The following is a 22,955-nucleotide window of genomic DNA, read 5'->3' as shown; positions in this document are numbered from 1 at the left end:
AAGAGAAAGAGAGAGAAAGAGAATCACCGTAGATAATTCACATGTTTTTCATCACCAGAGAGAGAGAGAGAGAGAATCACCATGAATAATTCACATGTTTTTTTCATCCTCTCTCTCTCTCTCTCTCTCTCTCTCTCTCTCTCTCTCTCTTGCTGCTGTGAATGTGGGAACTACCCCAGCCTCCCTTTATCCTTCTCCCCTTCTCCTTCCCGGACAGCCAGTGGCGATGGTAGGCAAGGCAGCGAGTGTGTTGCACATCCGCATTGTGTATATATATTTGATTTCCCACACGTGACAATCTTAACCCTGGCTGTGACGCAACGCTGGGGTGCCGCTTGTAAACCTGCGAGCTTATCTAAACTCGTAGTATTCTCTGTATAGGTTAATATTTCGTAATTTCTTCTCCGGATTATATTTTGTGTTCTTCATTCCAGACATGTGGGGAATTAAAAGTATAATTGCTTTTGTTACGAAGTGGTGATGAAATTGTTTTTGTCAGAGGGACACATGAAAGTCTCAGCTGTTCGGTCATTTGAACGGTGGCTTCGTATGGTCGTAGTTTCGCCTTGTAGCTTCAGAGTTATGTCAAGCCATTCTTTTTCGTGTGTAATTATCTGTATAGTTGTATATTATCTTGAAGGTTATGTTGCGCTTCATTAATCTGAGCAGCAAGAGTTTGATAGGCGAAGCGATGCAAGCGGACAGTGTTGATCAGCTGACGAGATGTTTGGGTTATTCATCGAATCATTGAAGCACGCAACGATTATAAGGAACCTATACAGGCTGCCTTGAACATGAATATTAATAAACAAAGTATATCTGTTCATTCCATATATGTATGCATTGTATGGTGGGGACGAAAATTAGTGCGTAGAGGATTGTAAATGCTTGGAAATAATAAGGGAAGGGTAGGAAGATGAAAATAGATAAGTATTTATTTTAGACAGTTTTGCGGATCATTATAACCTGCTAGAGTGATAATTAATGCACCGCTTTTAGGTGGAATCGTTAGAAAGAAGACAATAATTATATATAGAATTTATAGTTTTCTTTAGATCGGTATTTCGTAATAAAGTTGTAATGAAGGCAATAAGAGAAGATTGCGAGGTTTATGAAGGTTTAGAAGACATGAAAATAAGTAAAGCATTTTGATAGACTTGCAGATGTGTGTATCCTAGTAGAGTGGTTATAATGAAGACCGTATGGGGAGAAGGCAAGGAATGAGTAGATGACAAGGAGTGAACGTGGTAGAGGTAGAAGGCAGAGAGTAAGATATTAAAAGGATAGATGGCAAGACGTGGAGTGAAGACAGGAAGACGGTGAGGGAAAGTGGTAAGGAGTGAAGACAGTAGAGGTAGATGGCAATGGGTCAGGAGTAATGTCAGTAAGGGAGTGGCAAGAAATAAGGAAATAAGACAGGAAGACAGTGAGGGAGTGGCAAAAAGTAAGGAGTGAAGACAGTAGAGGTAGACGGCAATGAGTGAGGAGTGTAGACAGAGGGAAGGTGGCAAGTAAGGTGTGAAGTTAGGAACAAAGTCAGGGTAGATGGCAAGGCGTGCACACGTTCGGACGCGGCGGCAGTGATCAGTGCGCCAACCAGCCGTAAGCGGTGAGCCATCGAGTGAGTAGTCAAGGTCGTGCAGGTACGTCTCCTGACACTGCTGCTACTGCCACTGCTCCCTTGCTCCCTCCACACTCCAGCTGATCGCCCCACACCAGGCACCATGGGCAACAAGAGCAGTCTGATGCTACAGGAGCAGGACATCAGGGACATACAGGCAGAAACTGGCTGTGAGTACCTCTCATAACTTTTTTCCTAGTTTCATTATCGTGGCGTAATGGAAAGTTGTGGTGCTCTGAGCTGATTTCTTTATTATTATTATTATTATTATTATTATTATTATTATTATTATTATTATTATTATTATTATTATGTAAGACGGGTACTGGCCTGGGGGAACAAAAATTTTTATATATAAAAAAAAAAAGTCAGTCCCTAAAGAAAAGCCAAAAGGTTAGCCTAGATTAGAGAATTTTTTTTATGAGACCGTTGTATTTTTTCATCGTGTCAAGGAATGCCAGGTTATTTTCTTAACATGTGTCCTGGGGTATAGTGCTTGCCCTGGGGGAAGGGTGACAAGGGCCAGGCCTGCGGTGAAGGGTGAAGAGGGAGGCCTTGTCACCACCTGGAGTGACCAGGCAGTCAGGCTTGGCGATCAGCAGGCAGGCCATGCCCTGATTTTTTTTCTGTCATCATAAATTATCTGAAGAGGACTCCATTGAGGCAAAAATGAGGGTAACTCCAAGGGATACATAAACAAATCCCTTGCCTTGATGCACCGAGAGACTGGCAGTGGGAACAGATGGCCAAGGTGGTGGGTTCAGGTGTACAGTGATACACAAGGAATGCATCCAAATAGACTGGGCAGATGTCATAGACTCGTCCTTAATAGAAATTTAGCCAATGAATTTACATTTTGACCCTCAGACAAGCCATAAATGTTGCCAACACCTAATCAGCCCTGCCTTGGCCTTGTGTCCTCACTAGCCTAGTGAGGACACAAGGCCAAGGCATAACTTTTTTTTTTTTTTTTTTTGTGTGTGTGTGTGGTGGAGAGTAATCTGCACTATATAAAAGAGAAAGATAGAAAGGCAATCACTTAACGCATCATCCTCTCATCTCCCCTCCAGTCCTGCCGAGCCAGATTGAGCGCCTTTACAGTCGCTTCACCAGCTTGGACAAAGGTGACAGTGGCACTCTCTCCCGGGAGGATTTCTTGCGCATTCCTGAGCTGGCCATCAATCCTCTGGGAGACCGTATTGTGCATGCATTCTTCAAGGTAGGCCATAAGGGAGCAGAGGGGAGGGTATGGGGGGAGCTGAGTGCATAATGGAGAGGTACAAGGGAAGAACACAGAGAGAGAGAGAGAGAGAGAGAGAGAGAGAGAGAGAGAGAGAGAGAGAGAGAGAGAGAGAGAGAACAGAGAGAGAGAGAGAGAGAGAGAGAGAGAGAGAGAGGAGAGAGAGAGAGAGAGAGAGAGAGAGAGAGAAGAGCAGAGAGAGAGAGAGAGAGGAGAGAGAGAGAGAGAGAGAGAGAGAGAGAGAGAGAGAGAGAGAGGAGAGAGAGAGAGAGAGAGAACAGAGAGAGAGAGAGAGAGGAGAGAGAGAGAGAGAGAGGAGAGAGTGAGAGAGAGAGAGAGAGAGAACAGAGAGAAGAGAGAGAGAGCGAGAGAGCTTTGCATTAAAATTATGGAGAATATATTAGTAGTTCATATATAATAATAATTATTATTATTATTAATTAGGAAGATGGAAGAATACAAGGACAACTGGTGGATAGGAAGGTAAATCGATAGACTTTCACTTACACATGACCTGCCTTTTTCCTTTTTGCTTCTGTTCTTTCATCCAATGCCTTCAGAAAGTACACACGACCTGTTCTTTTTCTTTTCCTTCCTTCCCCTTCTTTCTCTCACCTGGTGCCTGACTCGCCTGCAGGAAAGCGAGGATGACCACGTTAACTTCAGGCAGTTTGTCCGCGTCCTGGCCCACTTCCGCCCCATCAAGAAGGCACAGGACAACAAACTCAATGCTCGAGAAGAGAAGTTGCGATGTGAGTCTTGGTGATGTTGCCTGTACAGATGGAGAGACCAAGACTGTCTTTCCTGATTGTCTTTTCATCTTTCTCACTTTATGGTTGATGCCGTTTCTACTTTGTTTGTCTTGAATTTTAGACAATTATCTTGGAATAGTGATATGTTATTAAGAGAGAGAGAGAGAGAGAGAGAGAGAGAGAGAGAGAGAGAGAGAGAAATAGGTTTGTATGCATCATGGTGACAAGTGGAGGAGCAGCAAGATGAACATGGGTATCAGCAGTTTTCTTATTCCTTGCACAGTCGCCTTCAAGATGTACGACCTTGATGACGATGAGCGCATCTCCAGGGAGGAGCTGCTGGCCGTGTTGCACATGATGGTTGGAGAGAATATCAGGTACGGCTTTCTGGTAAATTGTACCTACAACTCCCTACCTGCTTCTGTCTTTCCTCCTTCCTATGATGTGAATACTTTCAAGAGGGAGGTCATCCAATTTTGGATGACCCTTTTGACTTTTCTTTTGGGACTGGCACTTCTTTGGCTCTTTTTTTTTCTTTTTCACTTTTTTATTGCCCTTGGCCATTGTCCTTCTTACATAATGATAAAAAAAAGGGGGGGGATGTGGTGAGAGGGGACAGGTCGGTCAGTGTGGAAGAGGGAAGAGTACAAGTGTAGGGGAAGGAAGACAGGCCAGTGGGTAAAAGGTTGACTCTTTCACTGCTGTCTGTTACAACGTTCCTTGACTACCAACAACTCTGAGACATCTTTCCCTTTTCTACAGCCACCTCCAAAGATTACATTGGCTAGAAATTGCAAAATCTGATCATTTTTGCTCCATTCTTTCTTGTAAGATGCATATGACAATTCTTTACATTGCTTTTGGTGGTGTGAATTGTTCCGTATCACAGTGAAGTGGGGCAGAGAATGTATGTTTGGTGAGGCAGGAGGATAGTGGGAATGTCAGAAGAAACGAGTTGACTGGTTGGGAGATGGTGCTGCCTGGGAAAGAGAGATAAGGGAGCAAGGATAAAGGCCTATTCACGTGTATTTTTGCATTTGTTATCTAAGTTTTTTTTGTGGCTTAATCTTTTGTACATATTTTTTACTTGTAGTGTCAGTTTCTCTCTCTCTCTCTCTCTCTCTCTCTCTCTCTCTCTCTCTCTCTCTCTCTCTCTCTCTCTCTCTCTCTCTCTCTCTCTCTCTCTCTCTCTCTCTCTCTCTCTCTCTCTCTCTCTCTCTCTCTCTCTCTCTCTCTCTCTCTCTCTCTACAGTCCAGTCCTATAACTTTGCCTTTCTCCATTTTATCACCATCTTCCTCAACTTTATTGTCATGATTCCCATTTGTTATCATTACCTGATGTCCTTTACATGTTTGCCCATGATTCTGCTGCCTGTTTAGTATGGCTTTGTGTCATCTTGCTTTCCATTCTCATGACAAGTCTGGCCTTGCAGCAGCAGTGATGGTAGAGTATAGAATGTCAACATATCTGATGTGTAGAAGTAATTAGTTTGCCCAGAAATTAAGTCTTGAGCTGAGGAGGTACTGATAAGGATTTGATAAGATATCTACTTTATTAGACTTTACTACAAACTACTTATATAAGATTTAATAAGTAGTATTTACCTGTGGACCACCCAATGTGGGATTGCCGGCCTGTTACGTACTAGACAGATGATCACGTGAATTCTTTATCTTTAGCATTTGTGTATAGCTGCTTCTTGTTGACATGACTACCTCACACACTTGCCATCCACAGCGATGACCAGCTAAACAGCATCGCTGAGCGCACCATCCTTGAGGCAGATAGAGATGGAGACCAGATGATCAGCTTTGAAGAATTCTGCTCAGCCCTGGAACGTACTGATGTGGAGCAGAAGATGTCCATTAAGTTCCTCAAGTAGGCCGGTGCAGAGGGTGTTCTTCAGTATGCATCAGCACTGGTATTGGATTATCAGGTAAGTTCTTGTACAGAGTGTGTGTGTAGTTTTTGTAGCATTGCTAGTAAAGCCTTGGCACTTATCTTTCCTGTGGATGACATGACTTAGCTATTGATAGGTAAATCAGGGATATGAAGGATAGGGAAGATGACAGGCTCCTTGAGTGATGAACTTAGAATGCAGGAGTTACTTAGAAATGTGCATGATGAGAATTCCATATGCTAGCTTGCCAGGGATGATTAAAAACTAAAGTTTTCTTTTCATAGTGAAAAATGTTGCTCATATATGACGTAGGGAAAGCCATGTATTAGTGAGGCAACCCTATTATGTACACTTAAGTGAATTTACATTGTATCTACAATTAATTTAACAGGAGGGAAGACTCACCTTCACCTGTGCACAAGCAGAGAAATGGCTGGAAATTCTACATCCTCCTGCACCTGCCTTGGGTGACTGTGATGCAAATAAGTGTGTGAATGCTTAGAGCTTGTGTGGGTGGATTCAAACCATGTTGACTGTGTGATGTGAATGAATGAATCTATGTAGTTTAGCATCAGTGGTTATCTTATGTTACTTTTTGTTAAGTAAGAGATGAAAGGTTGTTAATTCATTAATATAAACTGTTACTGAAGGAAGGAGACTCCCACACATCATAGTGCTAGTTTCAACCATGATATCAGATGCAGATGGTCAGCACTACTGGCATTACTTAAAAAAATGTATACCAGGCTGACTTTTTTTTTTTTTTCTCCCCCCCCCTCTCCTTATCAACTAATTGGTCTGCTTCTTTGCTCTCTACTAACACAAACTTGATTTGCATTTCTTATTTTATCCATGTGAGTTCCTCAAATTATCTTTTACATTGTTTTCTCTGATCTCCCAAGTACTAATTCATACAACACTGTTGGTGCCACTACACTCACACCTTCTGTCTGCATTAATTCTGTGACACATTAGAAGACTTTACATTCTCTCATCCACAACAACCTGCAACCCTAAATACTTCAAAACAGTCCAGTCTGTAAACAAAGAAAAAATATCCTAAATTATCTTAAGCTGTCTGTCTTATTGCTGTGTTTGAAATCTGCACGACTTTAATTACAGCACAAAGATATCCCACACATGAAAGAAAAGAGTCTGTTATAAAATAGCACAAAATTACAGAAACCTGAAGCATCTACATGACTTAGAACTCGGATCACTAGGTCCCATTCGGCTGCCTTTGTTAATTAAGGGTATTGCAGACTCCGCTGTGTCAAGAGTTTATCTACAGCCAGGCCATGGGAGGTAAATACTTGCCAGCAACTGGTAGCAATATTGCCACAGTAATCTCAAGGCACAAATGTTAGTGATTTAGCCTGAGGAGACTCACTGTAGATGTTCTTTTCTTTCATGAACCACAAAGTATGGAAACAAGTTCTCTCCCTCTCTGTCGGCCTTTGTGAGACACGACTGATGTACATTCCATTAAGTTGTAATGAAAAGAATTTACAAAGTAAGACTAATTTGTGCTGAAAGTCACATTGAAAGTGGATCAGTCTTGTTAGGTAATTGTTCAGTTTTGTTCTCCATTTGTCAAGCACAACAATAATTGTATTTTCCATACTTTCAAGCACAAAGTAATATGAACATTGTCTTGGTGAAAATGTTGTAAGTTTAGCAATTAATGCCTACTTACCAAGGGATGTTATCAATATACAATGCTGTAACATTTGTTAAGCTTGAACATGCATTATTTACTGGGCTTAAACCAGATATTCACTGCTGATTTTAATTTGACTACGCTAGACAACACCCAACCTTGTCACTTTTTTACCATGAACAAATTAACTGTATTTAGATGTACTACTGAATATTTAGTACAAGTGGTGTGCTTCACCATTACAAGCAGGTCTTTGTGTGGTCAGTATTGAGCCATGTGGCTGTTGCAGGGAAATTGTTGTGTATAATTTCATTTGAGTAAGACTTCATAATTGTACATCAAGATCATCCTTCATATCATGTGTATGGCCTGTGAAGTGTTAGATTGTGGAACATTTCTGCAAATTTTTAAGTTAACTATTTGATACACTGAACAGTAGCACAGACACTGGCAATATGTATAAAGTTGTTCAGACATGAATGCTTTACTTTGATCATGCATTCACATTTGAATGCTGTAATGGATAAATGTCACATTTTACATCAAGACCAAGTTTCAGCCAACATACATTTATGAGTGCAATTCTAAGTCTGATGAATTTTCAGCATAATATTGTCTTCTTGACACTATCATCATATTGCAGGCTAGTCAGTCCTTGTTGGTGGAATGAGGCTGACACATTCCAAGGTGTATTTTGACATGTAGTGAAGAAAATGGGATTCCCATTAACTAGTTCTCAAAATAAGACAAATTAGGTGCTATCACACACTGAGCTCAAACGCTTATTGGGAGGGCACAGCTGGTGATCAAGAGTCTTGCATGTGCTCCTTTGTGTGGTGATGTAAATTGCACGTGCACACACAGAGGATTGCACCAAGTTGCCTTAAGTGTTTATATTTCAAGTTAGAACATAGAGAGCAATATGAGAAGTGAGCACCTCAGGTCATAAGTACGTATTTTTTAACATTTTGGCACTTGATTTGCTCTGGTGGAAGTAATGAAGATCTTCACAGGTGTTTTTCATTATTTTAATGTTAATTTACCTAATTTACCATAGTTTCTGCAACATCAGTGGGGAAAAACACCCATGAGAACCAGACTAGTCATCTCTGTGGCCTTTTAATATAGTTTAATGAAAACTCAAACCTTTTAAGAATACAAGTATTAACTACCATTGTCACCATCTTGCAAAGCATTCCAATTTTAATACCAACTTGGTCTTTTTTCTTTACTGATGTATGATAAGCAGTTGTGTATTATATGAAGAGATATATATATATATATATGTATATGCTAATTGTATTGTATATTAAATATACTTATTTATCAAACTATAATCACCCTTGCTAGACCATGCTTGTAAATGTCTATGCAACATAAATTACACTAATAATTAGTGCACAGGTTATATATGACATATGGTAAGAAAGCCTGCTGGTTCTGGTTTCTGGTAAAGGTTGGAAGGTTTAGCTCTTGCAATGGCACCTCTGATGTTGTCTTGTTTATGGTTTCCTTTTTCAGTCTGATGTCTTGTTTTCTCAAACCAGTTAATTTTTCTTAATTTTCTTCCCCCCATGCTCCTCTTCCCCAATGTTACTGTAGTTCCAATCTTCATTTTCTATATAGTCTTTGTAATTTATCTACATTTTTCTTCTGATCTTTTATCTCTTCCTTATCCTTGTCATCAGTCAATTCAAGCTTTGTTCAACTGAAGGGAAATGGACACATGACAAGGATAAGTAAGGGAAGAGATAAGGACCAGAGAAGGGAGACAAGTGGATAAATTATAAAGACTAATTAGAACATGATCAAATTATTGGTGAACTCCCTTTTTGACAACATTCAAATTTAAACCAAGAAATTCCAGTTTTTGGAAAAGTTGAAATACAAGGGAAATTAATGTTATTTGAGAGAAACAAGAGAACAGGTCAGACCGCACACAAAAAAAAATGAAAAAATAAATACATAAAATAAATATATAATAAATAACAAGGACTAAAAGTTTTTGAAAAAAAAAAAAGATGCAAGGAAATGTGCAATCCACTTGTTCCACCCTTTTTAGTGGCCTCTTACAATGCAGAGTATGCTTTTAGTCTAGGAGCACATTAAGCACATCCGAGGTCCAAGCTGTAGGACTTCAAGCAAAAGTGCAAACTACACTGGTGTGTAATATAATGCTGACATGATTTCACATCCTATACAGCTGCTGCCAGGTCAATTGGGTGGAAGTATTCAACATAACAAACAGGTAAGTGGTATCAATTTTTAATGCTTTACTTGAACCACCAAAGATTTATAGCTATGCCTTAATAACTAAGAAAAATGCAAAAGTCCTAAATAAAGTTGGGTTTTACAAATTTTGAGACAGGAGAAATGACAAGGTTCGGGTTGGGAGACAATACTTGGCACCCAGGCAAGGGACAAAATTCCACTAAGGGTTTCATTCAAGGCGGCTCTGAGCCAAGTAGGGACTGGAATGGGTCATAAGGGATACCTTGAGAACCCTTCTTAACAGTAACTGAGATGGAAATGAACACCTAGTACAAACCAATATACATACTCTGAGCATTACTCTTAACTCCGAGAGACGAAATGTAAGTTATCTTTCCTCGAAGTAACGCACACACAAATCATAACTTTTTGCAAGGCTTAGACTATACAAGAATACATCAACTTGTCTAAATATAGAATGAATATCTTAATAGTGAAACTGCCATTATACAGTGATAAAAATAACCTGAATATTATGTATGTATAAGGCATGCAGCTTCAAGATACAATGGGAATATAAGCTGGTGGTGCCATAGAGAGACCACTGTGTGTGTGTGTGTGTGTGTGTGTGTGTGTGTGTGTGTGTGTGTGTGTGTGTGTGTTGGCATGCTTTGACAACAAAAGTGACTCCCTGCCAATGACAGAGCAATATCCAGATCTTGGCTTCTCTACAGGATACCAATGAAGTGATTTGTGACAGCCATCAACTCTCAAATTGAAATCTGTGTTCCTAAGAAAGCTCTGCTGAGACCTTCACCACAGCCTTCAATAAACAAGATCTACAGAGGAACACCAAACACATTATCTTCTATACTAGAGCTAATATTGACCTTAACATGAATGTCAGCATATTTCAATCCTATTTCACTTGAGTACTCCATAAAACTTGTATCTGATTAAAGCTCATAATTTCTACACATGCTAACAGAAACTCGTTCACGTCTCCTTTACCACTGGTCATCAATAGCAACACAAAGGCTTGTCAACTTCTTAATGCCTCATTTTAGTTTTGTTGGAAGTTGTCTCATTATCCTGTCTGTTTTTGCTTCACTTTATACAATACTTAGTCAACATTTAGTTAACCTGACTGTCCATAATAGAATTTCTTCATATTCAAAAAAACTAAATGAAACACCATCTCAACATTTAAAAGCCACTATACCCTTCAGGGAAGAATAACAGCACTTGACATTCTGTAGAATCAGTCATTGTAAAAGAAAGTATTCCTGTTCAACACTCCTGCAGACATCAAGGTAATAAAATGCATGGTCTTTCGCTTTTTCCCAACAAGCCAAATACACACAGGCCGATTAGGAATATGACCATATTTGAGCAGACTCAGTGCAATATTAACACCTAACACAAAAATTTCCATCCAGTAGCATGTGGAATGCACTGAAGAATTTTTACCTATACATATAAATCTTCTTTCCCACCAGCTAGTAGGAAGGCCTTAGTGGTATTCCAAACAAGGCAATGTACTAAAAGAGGCAGAAACATTGGGTTTCCACACATGGATCCATGATGGGATGTGCCACAATGAAGCAGATAATGCTAGACCTTGATGATGTGGGGATGATGGATGTGGTGGTGGTGGTGGTGGTGGGGGACACAGGACTGAACATCCACTGGCAGTGGGAAACACACAATTGTGCATACATGACTGGTGTTAACAAGGTATTCAAGCATTTCTGGGTCAAACTGTGAGTCAGGTACAGCCTGTCATTCTAGCCATTATCAGTGTGACATTCCTGCAGGTAACTTAAATGGTTGTAAACAACCATCAATGGAACTAAGGAAATGCATGCTAATATGGACACAAGAAAATAATACAGAAAATGCCCTGGTCAATGTAATGCAACAATTTTAGTCTCTAGTTCCTTGCAGAGCGAGCTCTTCCCCTGCCTCTGCCCCGCCTCCCCCGCGGTGTGCCTGAGCCCCGGCCACCACGACCCCGCCCTTCCACCGCCACTGTTACTGCTGCTGGCTCCTCGTCTTCCTCCCTCTCCCTCTTGCCGGATTCTTTCTTGGTGCTGAAATGAGAATAAAAATATATTGGCTGCCTACATACCCACAATACCTTAATACTCTGCTATGCTACTTGTGTTTGATCATCTACCACATGGAAACCAATGTCCTCTTAAATGTTGAGAAAGGATGTCATGCCTGTTCTCACTGCAGAATTAAAGATACAGAGTACAGTTCCCTCAGTGTCCCTTCTTAATCACCTTTCAATACACACAGATTATGGAAGCAATATTCTTCCAGTCAGTCGGGGAGTGTGGCGCCCTCAAACCCTGTACTCCATGTTATCTACAAATCACTAAGCATATACTCACCTCTCCTCAGGCTCCTCTTCCTCCTTGGCTGCTGTCTCCTTTGCCTTTTCACTTTCTTTTGGTTTGGATTTCTCTTCCTCTACCTTTGTCTTTTCTTTCTCCTCTTCCTTCCCCTTTCCTTTCTCACACTTCACTGTCTCAAGTCCCTGCTCTTTATTGAACTCGTCCAACTCCTCTCCTACTTCATCTAAGCAGGAAATATCCTGGTGGGGAGAGAAATCAGTAACTCACTAGTACAAATTACTGTGCAAAATGCCTTAAATCATGCTGGTGGTATCCCATTCGAAAATAAAAAAAAATTATATTACCTAAATCCCTTAAGTATAACAAATAATACAATTTTAACACTATTTGCTGTAGCATACAATTAAAGGGCTACACAAAATGTTGCCTACTTCTAGACTTTTCTCTCTGATTTTTCTTGAATGCCATCATACATTTGAGGGAAGACAAGTCTGCATTAACAGCTAAAAATACAGAACATGACCAAAGAAAGAAACTCACAAGAAGTTCATCAACCTCAGCACTGCCACCAGCCAGCTCCTTTCCTTCCTCCTCCTCCAGCAGGCTCCCCTCCAGCCCTCCCTCCATCTCCCCGTCATCACACGCCTCGTCCACAGTCTCCATGTTGTGCATGTCTTCCTCAAAGTTAAAACTAGTCTCTTCCTCCTCCTCCTCCTCTTCTTCCTCTTCTTCTGCTGTCCGTGTTGCTGTCGTTGCTTCCTCTTCCTCTCCCTCATCTTCCACATCTTCCCCTTCTACGTCTCCATTCTTCTTGCTGTCTTCATTCTCGTCCCGCTGTGTCTCCTGGTTACCAGTGTCTTGTTCACCAGATACCTTCTCCTTGTCTTCTCCTTCCCCTTCTGCTTCCTCTGCAGCCTTTGCCTCTGCCTCCTCCTTCTTCTTGCGCTCCACTTCTGCCTTCCTTGCTTCCTCCTCTTCCTCCAAACGCTTCTTCTCCTTCTCCTCCTGTAGTATGAGGAAAAAATTGTGGTTTGTACATTTCTTCTTTGATTGCATTTCATTTTTGATCACGTGCTACAATCTCATGTTGATATTTACCCGCCTTCTATGATTTTTTCTTATTCCCACCTTCCCTGCCACTATTTACTTTCGTTTGCCTTCACATCTCTCTCATAACATCTCTTGCCATTTGTACCCTCATTCTAATTTAATATCCTTTTCTGCCTCCAATACCTTCAACTTTTATTTTTCCACTTCACTGTCTGCTTCACACCCTGCATTGCTAAACTCATTCTCTTTCCTTCCATACTACCCTATCCTTGCTCTCAATCCCATTCATTCCTCCTACACTTGACTCTCTTCCCTGTCTCACCTCTACAGCCTTGAGGTGAGCCATAAGGTTGTTGTAGTGGTCTAGGGACTTGAAATGTTCCTCAGTGTCAGCAGCTGAGGTGAGGCGGACCTGGGGACACGCCTTGCATCTGTAGTGGGACCGCTTCCAGATGAAGTTGAGGCCTGATGGTGGGGAGAAAAGGAGTAATGGATTAATCAAGACTACACCAGATCTTGTGTTATTAATGTTATGTAATCTTAAGAATCAAAGTTGCAAAGAACTCCACCATAACAGATCTTGGGTGAGTATGCATGCATTACACTATTTGTCCTGCTTCCCCCCCAGTAGTTCCTCACCTTGGGGTATGGCTGGGTCATATGGCATAAGGTTCTCTGGGCTGGTCACTTCAGCATGCTGTGTCTTCTGCTTCATGTGCTTGATGGTGTCAGCAAACAGCATTCCTTCCTCTGAAGACACATGAATGGTAATATGAATGGAGGAAAATGACTATAAAGGATTTCATTACTATTACCATACCTAAATTTCCTATAACAAGCTCTTCTCACTTCACAGCCATGAAGAGGTTCACTCACCACTCTCCTCCACTCCAATATCGTCCACCTCATTCTCAGCTTCCATCTTCTGCCTTCGTTGCTCCTCCTCCAGTTGATTCTGAGAGTAAGAGTGATGGTTAGCTTAGTCCAACCTGAACTGTCAGGTCAAGTGTGCTGAGAGGGAGGGCACAGCAAGTTTAAAGTAATTATGCATGAGATTTTCACAGGTCGTTTGGGTCAGGTCATGGCGTGGAATGGTTAAATCATCAGTATAAAAGTAAGACAACTTAAAAACAAATTATTAATACAAAACAGTGGGCACCATTAACAGGCCTAACCTTGAGATGGATGAGGGAAAGCCGATGCTCCTCCAGGTCTGCACGGTTGAAGAAAGTGGTGTTGCAGCAAACCACTCGCAAGTAGTTCCTCAAGGCCTGTGTGGGTAAAGGGATGCTAATTAAATGACCCTTAAATCAGAGGGCACATGCAAAGTAACGAGTTCAGTGACTAACAGACTGACAGCTTGAAATTATTGGATGTGGCAGCAGCAGCCAACACTCACAATGTGCTCTACTGTCTTGGAATGTTCCCGGATGTAGCCAAACACCTCACACTGACACTTGCGGCACCTCATGATGGGACCCTTGATGCCACGCCGCAGACTCTTCAGCATCTTCCTCTGAGATGCCAACTGTTCAGGGAGAGAGGGAGATGTGTCAGGAAAATAGAAGGCTACAATTCTGCTGGTACATAATCAGTAACAAATATTCACAAGCAACAACACACACACACACACACACACACACTACCTTGGAGTTAGCCCTCAGGAAGTGAAGAATGGCAGCACCCTTGGCATGGAAGGAATACTTGAGTGTCTCATGGCGCCTGCTCTCCAGATGCCTCATGTAAGACTGCAAACAGAACAAACATCTTTTTATAAACTTTGCAAGACATGTATGTTGCTCTCCATCTGGGATCCAAATTAATCCAGTAAGTGGTTTCTTCTGACTCTGCTCATATTCACCAATGCTTTTACAGTCCCCTTACCACTTACTTCATACACATTTCAAAGTTCTTGCACCTTGTCACCCATCCCTATCTCTGTCACCATCATCACCCCCATCACCCTCCCCTACCACTCCTCTGATGGCATCCCTTTTCCTATCACAACCCTACCTCTGCCTCCAGACTTACCTTTATGTCAGGGAACTTGGAGAGGCCACACATGTGACACTGCAGAGCCTCCCGCGGCAGCCATGTGATCTCCCCAGACTGTGCACAGGAAGGGAGAGACTGAGTGAGTAAATGACCTCTGTACAGACATGACAAAAGCTTGTAAGTTAGAAGAACTAGCAAGTACAAACTGCGATGGCAGAAAAAATAAAGTAAATTACAAAATAACAAAGAACAAACCTCATTCTGCTTCATCATCTCTGCTTCTTTCTCCTTCTTCTCTTCTGATTTGTCTTCAGTCTTTCCTGTTGATGATCCTGCTACTTCCTCTCCCTCCTTGCCCTCCTTCTCCTCCTCCTGCTCAGACTTCACCTCCACCTTTACTGCACTGCAGGATGCTTCAGTTTCCTCCTTGCCCTCCTCTTCCTCCATTTTAGTTTCCTCACTGCTGGGCAATAGAAACACTCAACCATGATCAAGGAAATGGTGGGAGCAGACAGTTATGGCAATGGGAATTGGTGAGATAGGAACAGAGGTGAGATGAGTGGGATCAACAGCCATTATGCACATTTTGGAGTAGATCAAAATAATCTTAGCATGACATGAACTTTAACTGAATTTTATAGGGACGATGTTAACAGGTATTTGTTTATTTAAATTCGCTGGTGGCACTTACAAGTCTCTGGGGCCCCAGGGGCACTAAACAAAATACTTGGCACCCACCTGTTGGTGTCTCCTGCATCACACGCCATCATGAAGTGAAAGTGATTGTGGTGTTTGTCTCTAACTTATAGTAATTCAAGGATACCCAACACAATATATAACCCTTTCTCTGCTGCTTAAGTCTCCTACACACAAGATGTGCACACACTCACATTTGCACACACACACACACACACGTTCCTAACAGTTCTTGCTTTACATTCATATGATGCCAGCCACTGATGAGCTAATGTAGCATATTTACCTTTCACTGTCATGAGCAGCTTATCTTCAAAATACAGGTACACATTCAGGTTTTAAAGATGGCAAGTAATTTGTACACAGCAATGCCACATTCATTGTTTTCCAGAAAATTGTCCAGGACAATGCAGCTCAAACAAAGAGTGTAGTTTTGGAGCAAGAAAGGCATGGGCAGAGAACATACCCACACACCAGATGCACAATGTCTCTCTACACATGGAAAGAAAGGTTTTGAGATGATCACTTCTGATGTCATGATTCAAGGAATTTCCTATTTTCACGTGAAGTTCTTGACAACTCCTTGTTGAAAGGTGTTGGTTTTGTAGTAAAAATTTTATCTGTTAAATTGTGAAACAGGCAGATCCAGTGCTCTCAGTAATAAAGACACTAACCAAGCTTGCTGGTATTGATTCTGCCACAAAAATTTCATATTCCCTTAAAGAGTACTGAATCACACACCCACCAAGTGGGACCAGTGGTGACCCAGATTCCTACTTACTCTATTTTCATTATTATTATGAACACATGTTTCCTTTTAGGTTATTACTGAGGAAGTTGTCCTCCTCTTGGCCTTTTGGGCATGGCATTAACATTATAAATGCTGGAGCAATATGACAAAATTAAAGAGGGACAAGGGTACACAGCAGATAGCGTGCACTAACTAACTGCTGTGTGGCAGCTATGTCACATCAAAGGAAAGTTCTCAAACAATGAACTACTGCAAAGACTGAAAACAACCAGATTTCTGGTAATTCAGGTTTTCTGAAACCCACATAAATGGTTCAGCACCATAACTTTGATCTCATGTATTCTTCACATCAAATTATTTATCATCACATCTGGGCAGGTGTCCTTGCCTTACTTGTACATAACCGACATACCAGGAGACACCAACATGTAAAGCAAGAACTGTTGGTGCACATTTTACAGGCATGACACTGAACTGAGTTTAAAATCAAAACAGTTTCATCAGTAACTTACACATACAATAGCACAAAGGCACAGCTCATGACATAAAATAAATATCAAGGACTCACAACCCCTGACATTACAAGTACACTTCATGTGGGGATGACACTGGTGTGCTCACCTAACTCCCTCTTGGCAGCCTCAACACCAGAAGGTGTCTTCCTCAGTGCTGCCGCCTAGCCTAAACCTGGACCAAGGTGACTACAGGACTGGGACACTAGTGTCTGCAGCAGGCACACACCACTTCCCTCTATGGGGTGGCCCTGCCCGGGGTGGCACCTGGTGGCTGCTTCACTGATAGCATTATGTAATAGAACAGGTGTGTCAAGTCATCTCCAAAACTGAATGCCTTCAAAGACTTTTCTTTATCACAGATTGGCAACTTTGGGGCTTTTTTTTTTTTAACAAATTCAGCCCATTTTCTTTCCTTCATATAAGATAGTGAAACACTTGTGTTATCTCACCAAAAGACTACACACAAGTGTGCAATGACAGCACAGCTAGCACAGAGGGCACTTCTCCTCCCCCAGGCACCTGGGTCTCTTGAGGGAAGAGGAGCCACCACCTTACTGTGAGCCAGGGTCAGTGTGGCACCTGGGGCACTGGGCCACTCATGCCCACCAAAGCACCACAGCAGGGTACACTCACAACCACCATCGCCACCACAGCCAGGTCACATGAATGAAGGGGGGGAAAAAATGAAGCAACTTTAGGACTGAAAGTCAAAAGGAGTGGAGGCATCACAGAACAGAAAGAATGATGATGAGGACTGAAATAAACAGTGTTGCTCCCTCACATAGCTCCTCTCCTGGCAAGCTCTCTAGTCAAAAATGAAGGGAAAAGGACATCTTGCAGGCCAGAGATTTGGTGCGTGGCGGCAGGACTCTGAGTCCTCATGGCCCTACCCGGCCAGGTAACTCGCACCTCGGCCACACTACACTGAAAAGTAAATGCGGGCCGGGAGCAGCAGCAGCCCTCCCTGGCGCTTACCTCTGGGGGCCCTGGGCCGCACTGGTGCCAGCGGCGGCGGCGGTGCTCTCTCTTTCCAGGTCGTCCGACAGGTCCTGCTCCTCCTTGGCCCGGCCCTCCCGCCCAGGGCCCTTACCACTCCTGGTATCATGCCAGGGCTTGCCCCGCCGGGCCTTGGCCACCCTGCGGGCCTGGTTGTCAGTGCTGCCGCCGTGGTGGTCCCCTCGAGGGTATGAGGGGCCGCCCCGGCGGTCCCAGGTACGCCGGGGGCTGTAGCGAGGGGGGTACCTGCGGGCGGGGGGCGGACGCAGCTCGTCCTGTGGAAGACACTCACCGCTCAGTCTCCCCCGCCCACTCTGAGCAGAGCTCCTTCAAGGGTGGGCTCCCCCAGCCGGTGGCTGCCCCAGCGAGGCACTCACGGCCCATAGCGCTGCCTCACACACTCAGGGTGCCAATCATTATATGGGATCAACATACTGTGATAATTTCTTTCAGGGAATTAAACATAATGAGTCACTGACATTCCAGTAGACCTGAGCATAAAACATTAGTTTCATGAGGACGGTAGTCAGTGCTGAAGGCAAAATGACAGGTATGAGGTCACTCATGACCCATCACTACCTGCTGTAGCTCCTCACTCTCTCCTCTCAGGGAGTCATAATTCCTCCATCTTGATCATCCTTCTCCTTCCACTTCTCCTCCTCCTCCTCCTGCTCTCACTCCTCCCCCTGAGCAAACCACAGGGCAGCCTCATCACTCCTCCCTCTTCCTTCCTCGTCCCTCCTTCTCCTCCCACTTTCTCCTCCTCCTCCCAGACCAATGATGAACATTCACAGGCTTGGGGTACAATTCTGCTGTACAAACATACAACTGAAATCATTAGTTCCCTTAGATCCATATATAAATTGAGTATCAAGGACAGCCAGTCTCTGAGATGATCAAAATGAGATAAATTTAGGAGCTCAACACATTCAAGCACTTTCCTACAGAAGTCTCCCTGTCCTCATAGGTCCCCTAACTCTCCAGCCTCCAGGCTACTCACCCACTCCATGCGCCTCATCTTCCTCGGGGGTGGTCCGTGCTCCCACACGTCCCGGCCCTCACCCATGGCAGAGTCCTGCAGGGGGAAGGCAGTCAATGGCTCAGAAAGGAAGAAGGCTACAAGTATAAGCCTGAACCTTAAGTGTTACAGGGGATATCACAACCATTTTACCATAAACAATAAGAATGATGCTGTCAAGAGAATAGCATATCACTGCACGGCGTCACACCTGCATGGGTAACAGCATTCCAGAAAGTGCAGCTGCCTAAATGCCTAAATTTGTGGTGTTACTGACACAAGTTCATTCTACCCATAAATATTAATGATTTCAAAACCACTGATCTCAGACTGAGCTCTAACATTCCTGTACTCCCAAAAATCCATTTCAGAAACACTAACAAGCTAGCTACTTCAGTTTCCTAATATCATAGAGCTGATCAATTTCTTCAGTGGTAAAGTTCCTTTACCCTCTTCTTCTTCTTGCACAATATTGAACAGTGGCAGACTGTTTACTACTGAGGCATCATCACCACTGCATCTCTTGTCTCCTTGGCCTTACAGCTTTAATGGGTGGTGGTCTGTCACCAGGATCAAGGTATGGATTTCCACACTGACCCTTCAAGTTTTATATAAGAAACAAGCACTCCAATGCCAAGAAAAGGCACTAAATTAAACAAAATAATAGTAAAAAGAAAACATTAGATCCACATGGAAATAAACATGACACCAGCTTACTGATGAGAGGACTGCGTTGAGAATATTCAGTGCCAGCTTGGACTTGTCGTTGCCCATCTGACTCAGCTGATTGAGGGAGCCAATCAGCTGGGAGGTGCCTGCCCCACCCCCACCTCCCCCGCTGCTCCCCATGCCCATGCCAGTGGCCCCGAAGGCTGAGGCGTGGGCCCCATAGCCGCCCCCGCCACCCACCTCCCGAGGGCCCATGCCGGCATCCCAGGGATTCACTATGTGGCCACCAGTCCGCCGGGAGTCGCTGTACCTGCACACAAACACACACTTCAGTGTTTTCAAATACAGAATGTACATCATTAAAGAGAGAATGTCACCAGAAACATCAACACAACACCTGATTCATATTAATTTTAAAACATCTACTAAATCTCAAAGTTTGGAATGCAAAATTCAAATTTATAAATGAAAATCTCTCAAATTTACCTAAAGTATACTGAAAACACATTAAATACAAACTTAATGAATGTTTGATTCAGATCAATAATTTTTCTCTCATCAGGTTTTACAGGTCACCATGGTGGTGGCAACACTGCACACTAGTGCCAGCAGGCTGTGTGCACTGGAGGTGATACTGGTCATGCACTTCTCTTATTGTATAATATTTTGCGATACAATATACAAAAAACATAACTACCTTTAAATCCACATTTATATTTTTCACACACACATGAACAAGGAGTGGAAACTACTGAGATGTGACACCAATCTAAGGGGCCAAGTGAATTACAACTTGAACTTGGTGAGTTACATAGAGAAATGTGTCAACAGGAGTAGTATGACATAACAAAATCTAACTTAATGAAGGCCCCAGGGATCCAAATGAGGCCTGCACACATTACAACTCATCATCATAGCACTAACCTGTCATGGTAGCTGGCAGTGGTCTCTCGGTAACTGCTGGAGGCTACCCCATGCCCTCCCCCTCCTCTGTACCTGCTGCCACCGCTGCTTCCACCACCTCCCCCTGTCCCCCCTCGGTTATATCCCCTGCCACCGCCACTGCTGCTGCTGTTGCCCACTCTGCTACCCCATGCATAGTTGCCACGGCCTCTGCCACGGCCCCTGCAGGAGAATGAAGGTTGTGGTGCATCCATGAGAGAGAGAGAGAGAGAGAGAGAGAGAGAGAGAGAGAGAGAGAGAGAGAGAGAGAGAGAGAGAGAGAGAGAGAGAGAGAGAGAGAGAGAGAGAGAGAGAGAGAGAATGATAAAATGGAGATAGGCAAAAATATAGGACTGGACTGTATAGAGAGAGAGAGAGAGAGAGAGAGAGAGAGAGAGAGAGAGAGAGAGAGAGAGAGAGAGAGAGAGAGAGAGAGAGAGAGAGAGAGAGAGAGAGAGAGAGAGTAACACAGCAGCAGGCAGCTACTGCCAGGACTCACCTGTATCGGCCGCTGCCGCCGCCGTCACGACTGTCATACTCCCTTTTGTCGTAATGACTCGGCATCCTGTCAACACAAAAAAAAAAAAACATGCTGCTGCAATACTCATGGAGGGTAAGAGTGCCGCGGCACTCGTGGAGAATTGCGGTCCCTGGCTTGCTTGGCCCGCGGCCTGCCGGTTTGAGTTGCCAGTTACGCATTTCTGCTGTACTAGTCCTTTCATAAATAATAATAATAATAAATAAATAAATAAATAAATAAATAAATAAATATATATATATATATATATATATATATATATATATATATATATATATATATATATATATATATATATATATATATATAAATATATATATATATATATATATATATATATATATATATATATATATATATATATATATATATATATATATATATATTGATAAGATCAACTAATTCACTCGAGAACCAGTTATCACAGAAATTCATAACATGAAAGCACACAATAATAATAAAAAAAAAAAAAAAATAGTAATAATAATATAATTCTCGAGTAGGCGTGAAGCGCCTCGCAGGGAATTCACCTTCACATTTGTGGTAAAATTCCTATTTAGGTGGATGATGCACGTGGTGTTCACAAAATACAAGCCCGGCCATGAGTGAGCTGAGCAGCCCCAGAGGCAGCACCAGGCGTCCCAGTGGTGGGGTGGCGGCACACAATGGCCGGGCGGCGCCAGGCAGCGGCAGGCGTCGATAACACCCCTGTCCGCCACACCTCGCACACTGCACCCACACACCATTCACGCCCTCACCCACACGCCCACGACCCCGCTGCCATATACATACTCGTGGCGTCGCCTGTAGTTCAGCGTGGAGGGTTAGATGACTGTGGTATCAAAAAGATTCTGCTCTGCTGTACCACGTCCTGACCGGCGGTGTGACTGAGACGGCGTGGCGTGTCTTGCCTCGGGGACTGTTTGACATTATTTATATTGTCCTTATCATTGCATCTTATTATGTTTTTACTTAATTTTATTCTTTCATAAATATTTTTGATCATTATTATTTCCTAAAAGTAATATTCCATTCAAGATAAAAAAAATATTGCCAGAAGGGCGTTTTCAGTACCGTACTATACTTCACTCTTCTATTTACTTGTGAGATACCATCACTTATAAAAGCCATTCAGTTTCTTTTCAAACAAACAATATTGACCTTTATCAAATTATTAGCCATAGGTCATATCAGTGCAGATGAACATATAAATCTTCCTTTCTTTTTTTCCATCACCTAAATGAGAATAACATTTCCTTTCAGTTCCTGCTTTAACAATCTCTTTCCTAAACCTAAACTTATCTAGCTTATCTGTGTCCATTACCTCGAGGTCTGTCCTGAATGTTTACTATGAGTATGTCACTCATATCCCTTTTGTTCATTCCTTATATCCATTTAAATATTTTTATCATGTCCAGTGAATGCAGGGTTGAGTTGCATATGGTAATCCCCTCAGCCCTTGCATCCTTTAGTTATCCTTCTCCACGCACGCTGTCTGAGGAATCTGTTGTCTTTTCTATTGTATGGTGCCCAAAACTGCACTGTATAGTCCAGATGTGTGTGTGTGTGTGTGTGTGTGTGTGTGTGTAACAAGCATATAAGGGTATAAATTTATATTCATTTCATTATTTTTGTAATTTATCAATCAAGTGATGAAGAGAAACTTATGACTATGGAGAAAGTAACAAGACCATGTGAATCAAAAGTTGAATGATTAATAAAAGCCCAGCAACAGCCACATCTGGAACACTGTGGTGCGCAGGGCAGCACGGGTTTGACGGAGGTAAAAAGTGTGGAAATTAAACCTCTAGGTAAAGTTGATAAGAAGGGATTTTTTTTTTTTCACAGCTTTAATATCTGACCAAATCGAATAAACTGTTTGTATTGTGAGGACCAATAGTACATAACAACTTGCTAATTTGATTGATCATTGTGTCACATGTATCACATTACCCAGAGCTCAACACGAGGAGGAGTTGCAGGTGCAAGTTGAGTGCCATCACCCAGCCTTCCAGTACTTTACTGATTTCTTTCCTT

General features: G+C 42.6%; 2 protein-coding genes across 5 annotated transcripts; one reads left to right on the top strand and one right to left on the bottom strand.

Annotated features, from left to right (window-relative positions):
* Positions 1-1,505: 1,505 nt before the first annotated feature.
* On the top strand, positions 1,506-8,497 carry LOC135115449 (calcineurin B homologous protein 1-like). Its single transcript, XM_064032262.1, has 6 exons — positions 1,506-1,791; positions 2,692-2,840; positions 3,499-3,613; positions 3,897-3,990; positions 5,352-5,550; positions 5,906-8,497. Exons 1-5 carry the CDS (start codon positions 1,725-1,727, stop codon positions 5,494-5,496), a joined length of 570 nt encoding a protein of 189 aa, XP_063888332.1. The 5' UTR covers positions 1,506-1,724; the 3' UTR covers positions 5,497-5,550; positions 5,906-8,497.
* Positions 8,498-9,423: 926 nt separating this feature from the next.
* Positions 9,424-21,843, bottom strand: LOC135115441 (calponin homology domain-containing protein DDB_G0272472-like). Of its 4 annotated transcripts, none has more exons than XM_064032237.1 (17): positions 21,711-21,843; positions 20,880-20,945; positions 20,363-20,563; positions 19,487-19,748; positions 18,752-18,826; positions 17,731-18,026; positions 15,049-15,256; positions 14,830-14,907; positions 14,445-14,546; positions 14,198-14,326; positions 13,974-14,069; positions 13,675-13,753; positions 13,438-13,548; positions 13,121-13,263; positions 12,289-12,753; positions 11,785-11,987; positions 9,424-11,478 (listed from the first exon to the last, which is right to left on the bottom strand). In XM_064032237.1, the coding sequence occupies exons 2-17, from the start codon at positions 20,942-20,944 to the stop codon at positions 11,319-11,321; spliced, it is 2,673 nt and encodes an 890-aa protein (XP_063888307.1). In that variant the 5' UTR covers position 20,945; positions 21,711-21,843; the 3' UTR covers positions 9,424-11,318. The 4 variants fall into 4 exon arrangements, with proteins under 4 accessions (XP_063888307.1, XP_063888309.1, XP_063888308.1 ...); XM_064032239.1 differs by having other exon boundaries at positions 15,049-15,253; XM_064032238.1 differs by lacking the exon at positions 21,711-21,843 and adding an exon at positions 21,449-21,622.
* Positions 21,844-22,955: the final 1,112 nt, after the last annotated feature.

Source organism: Scylla paramamosain, chromosome 29, assembly GCF_035594125.1.
Source record: "Scylla paramamosain isolate STU-SP2022 chromosome 29, ASM3559412v1, whole genome shotgun sequence".
Lineage (NCBI taxonomy): Eukaryota > Metazoa > Arthropoda > Malacostraca > Decapoda > Portunidae > Scylla > Scylla paramamosain.
This window is presented reverse-complemented; position numbering and strand designations above follow the sequence as displayed.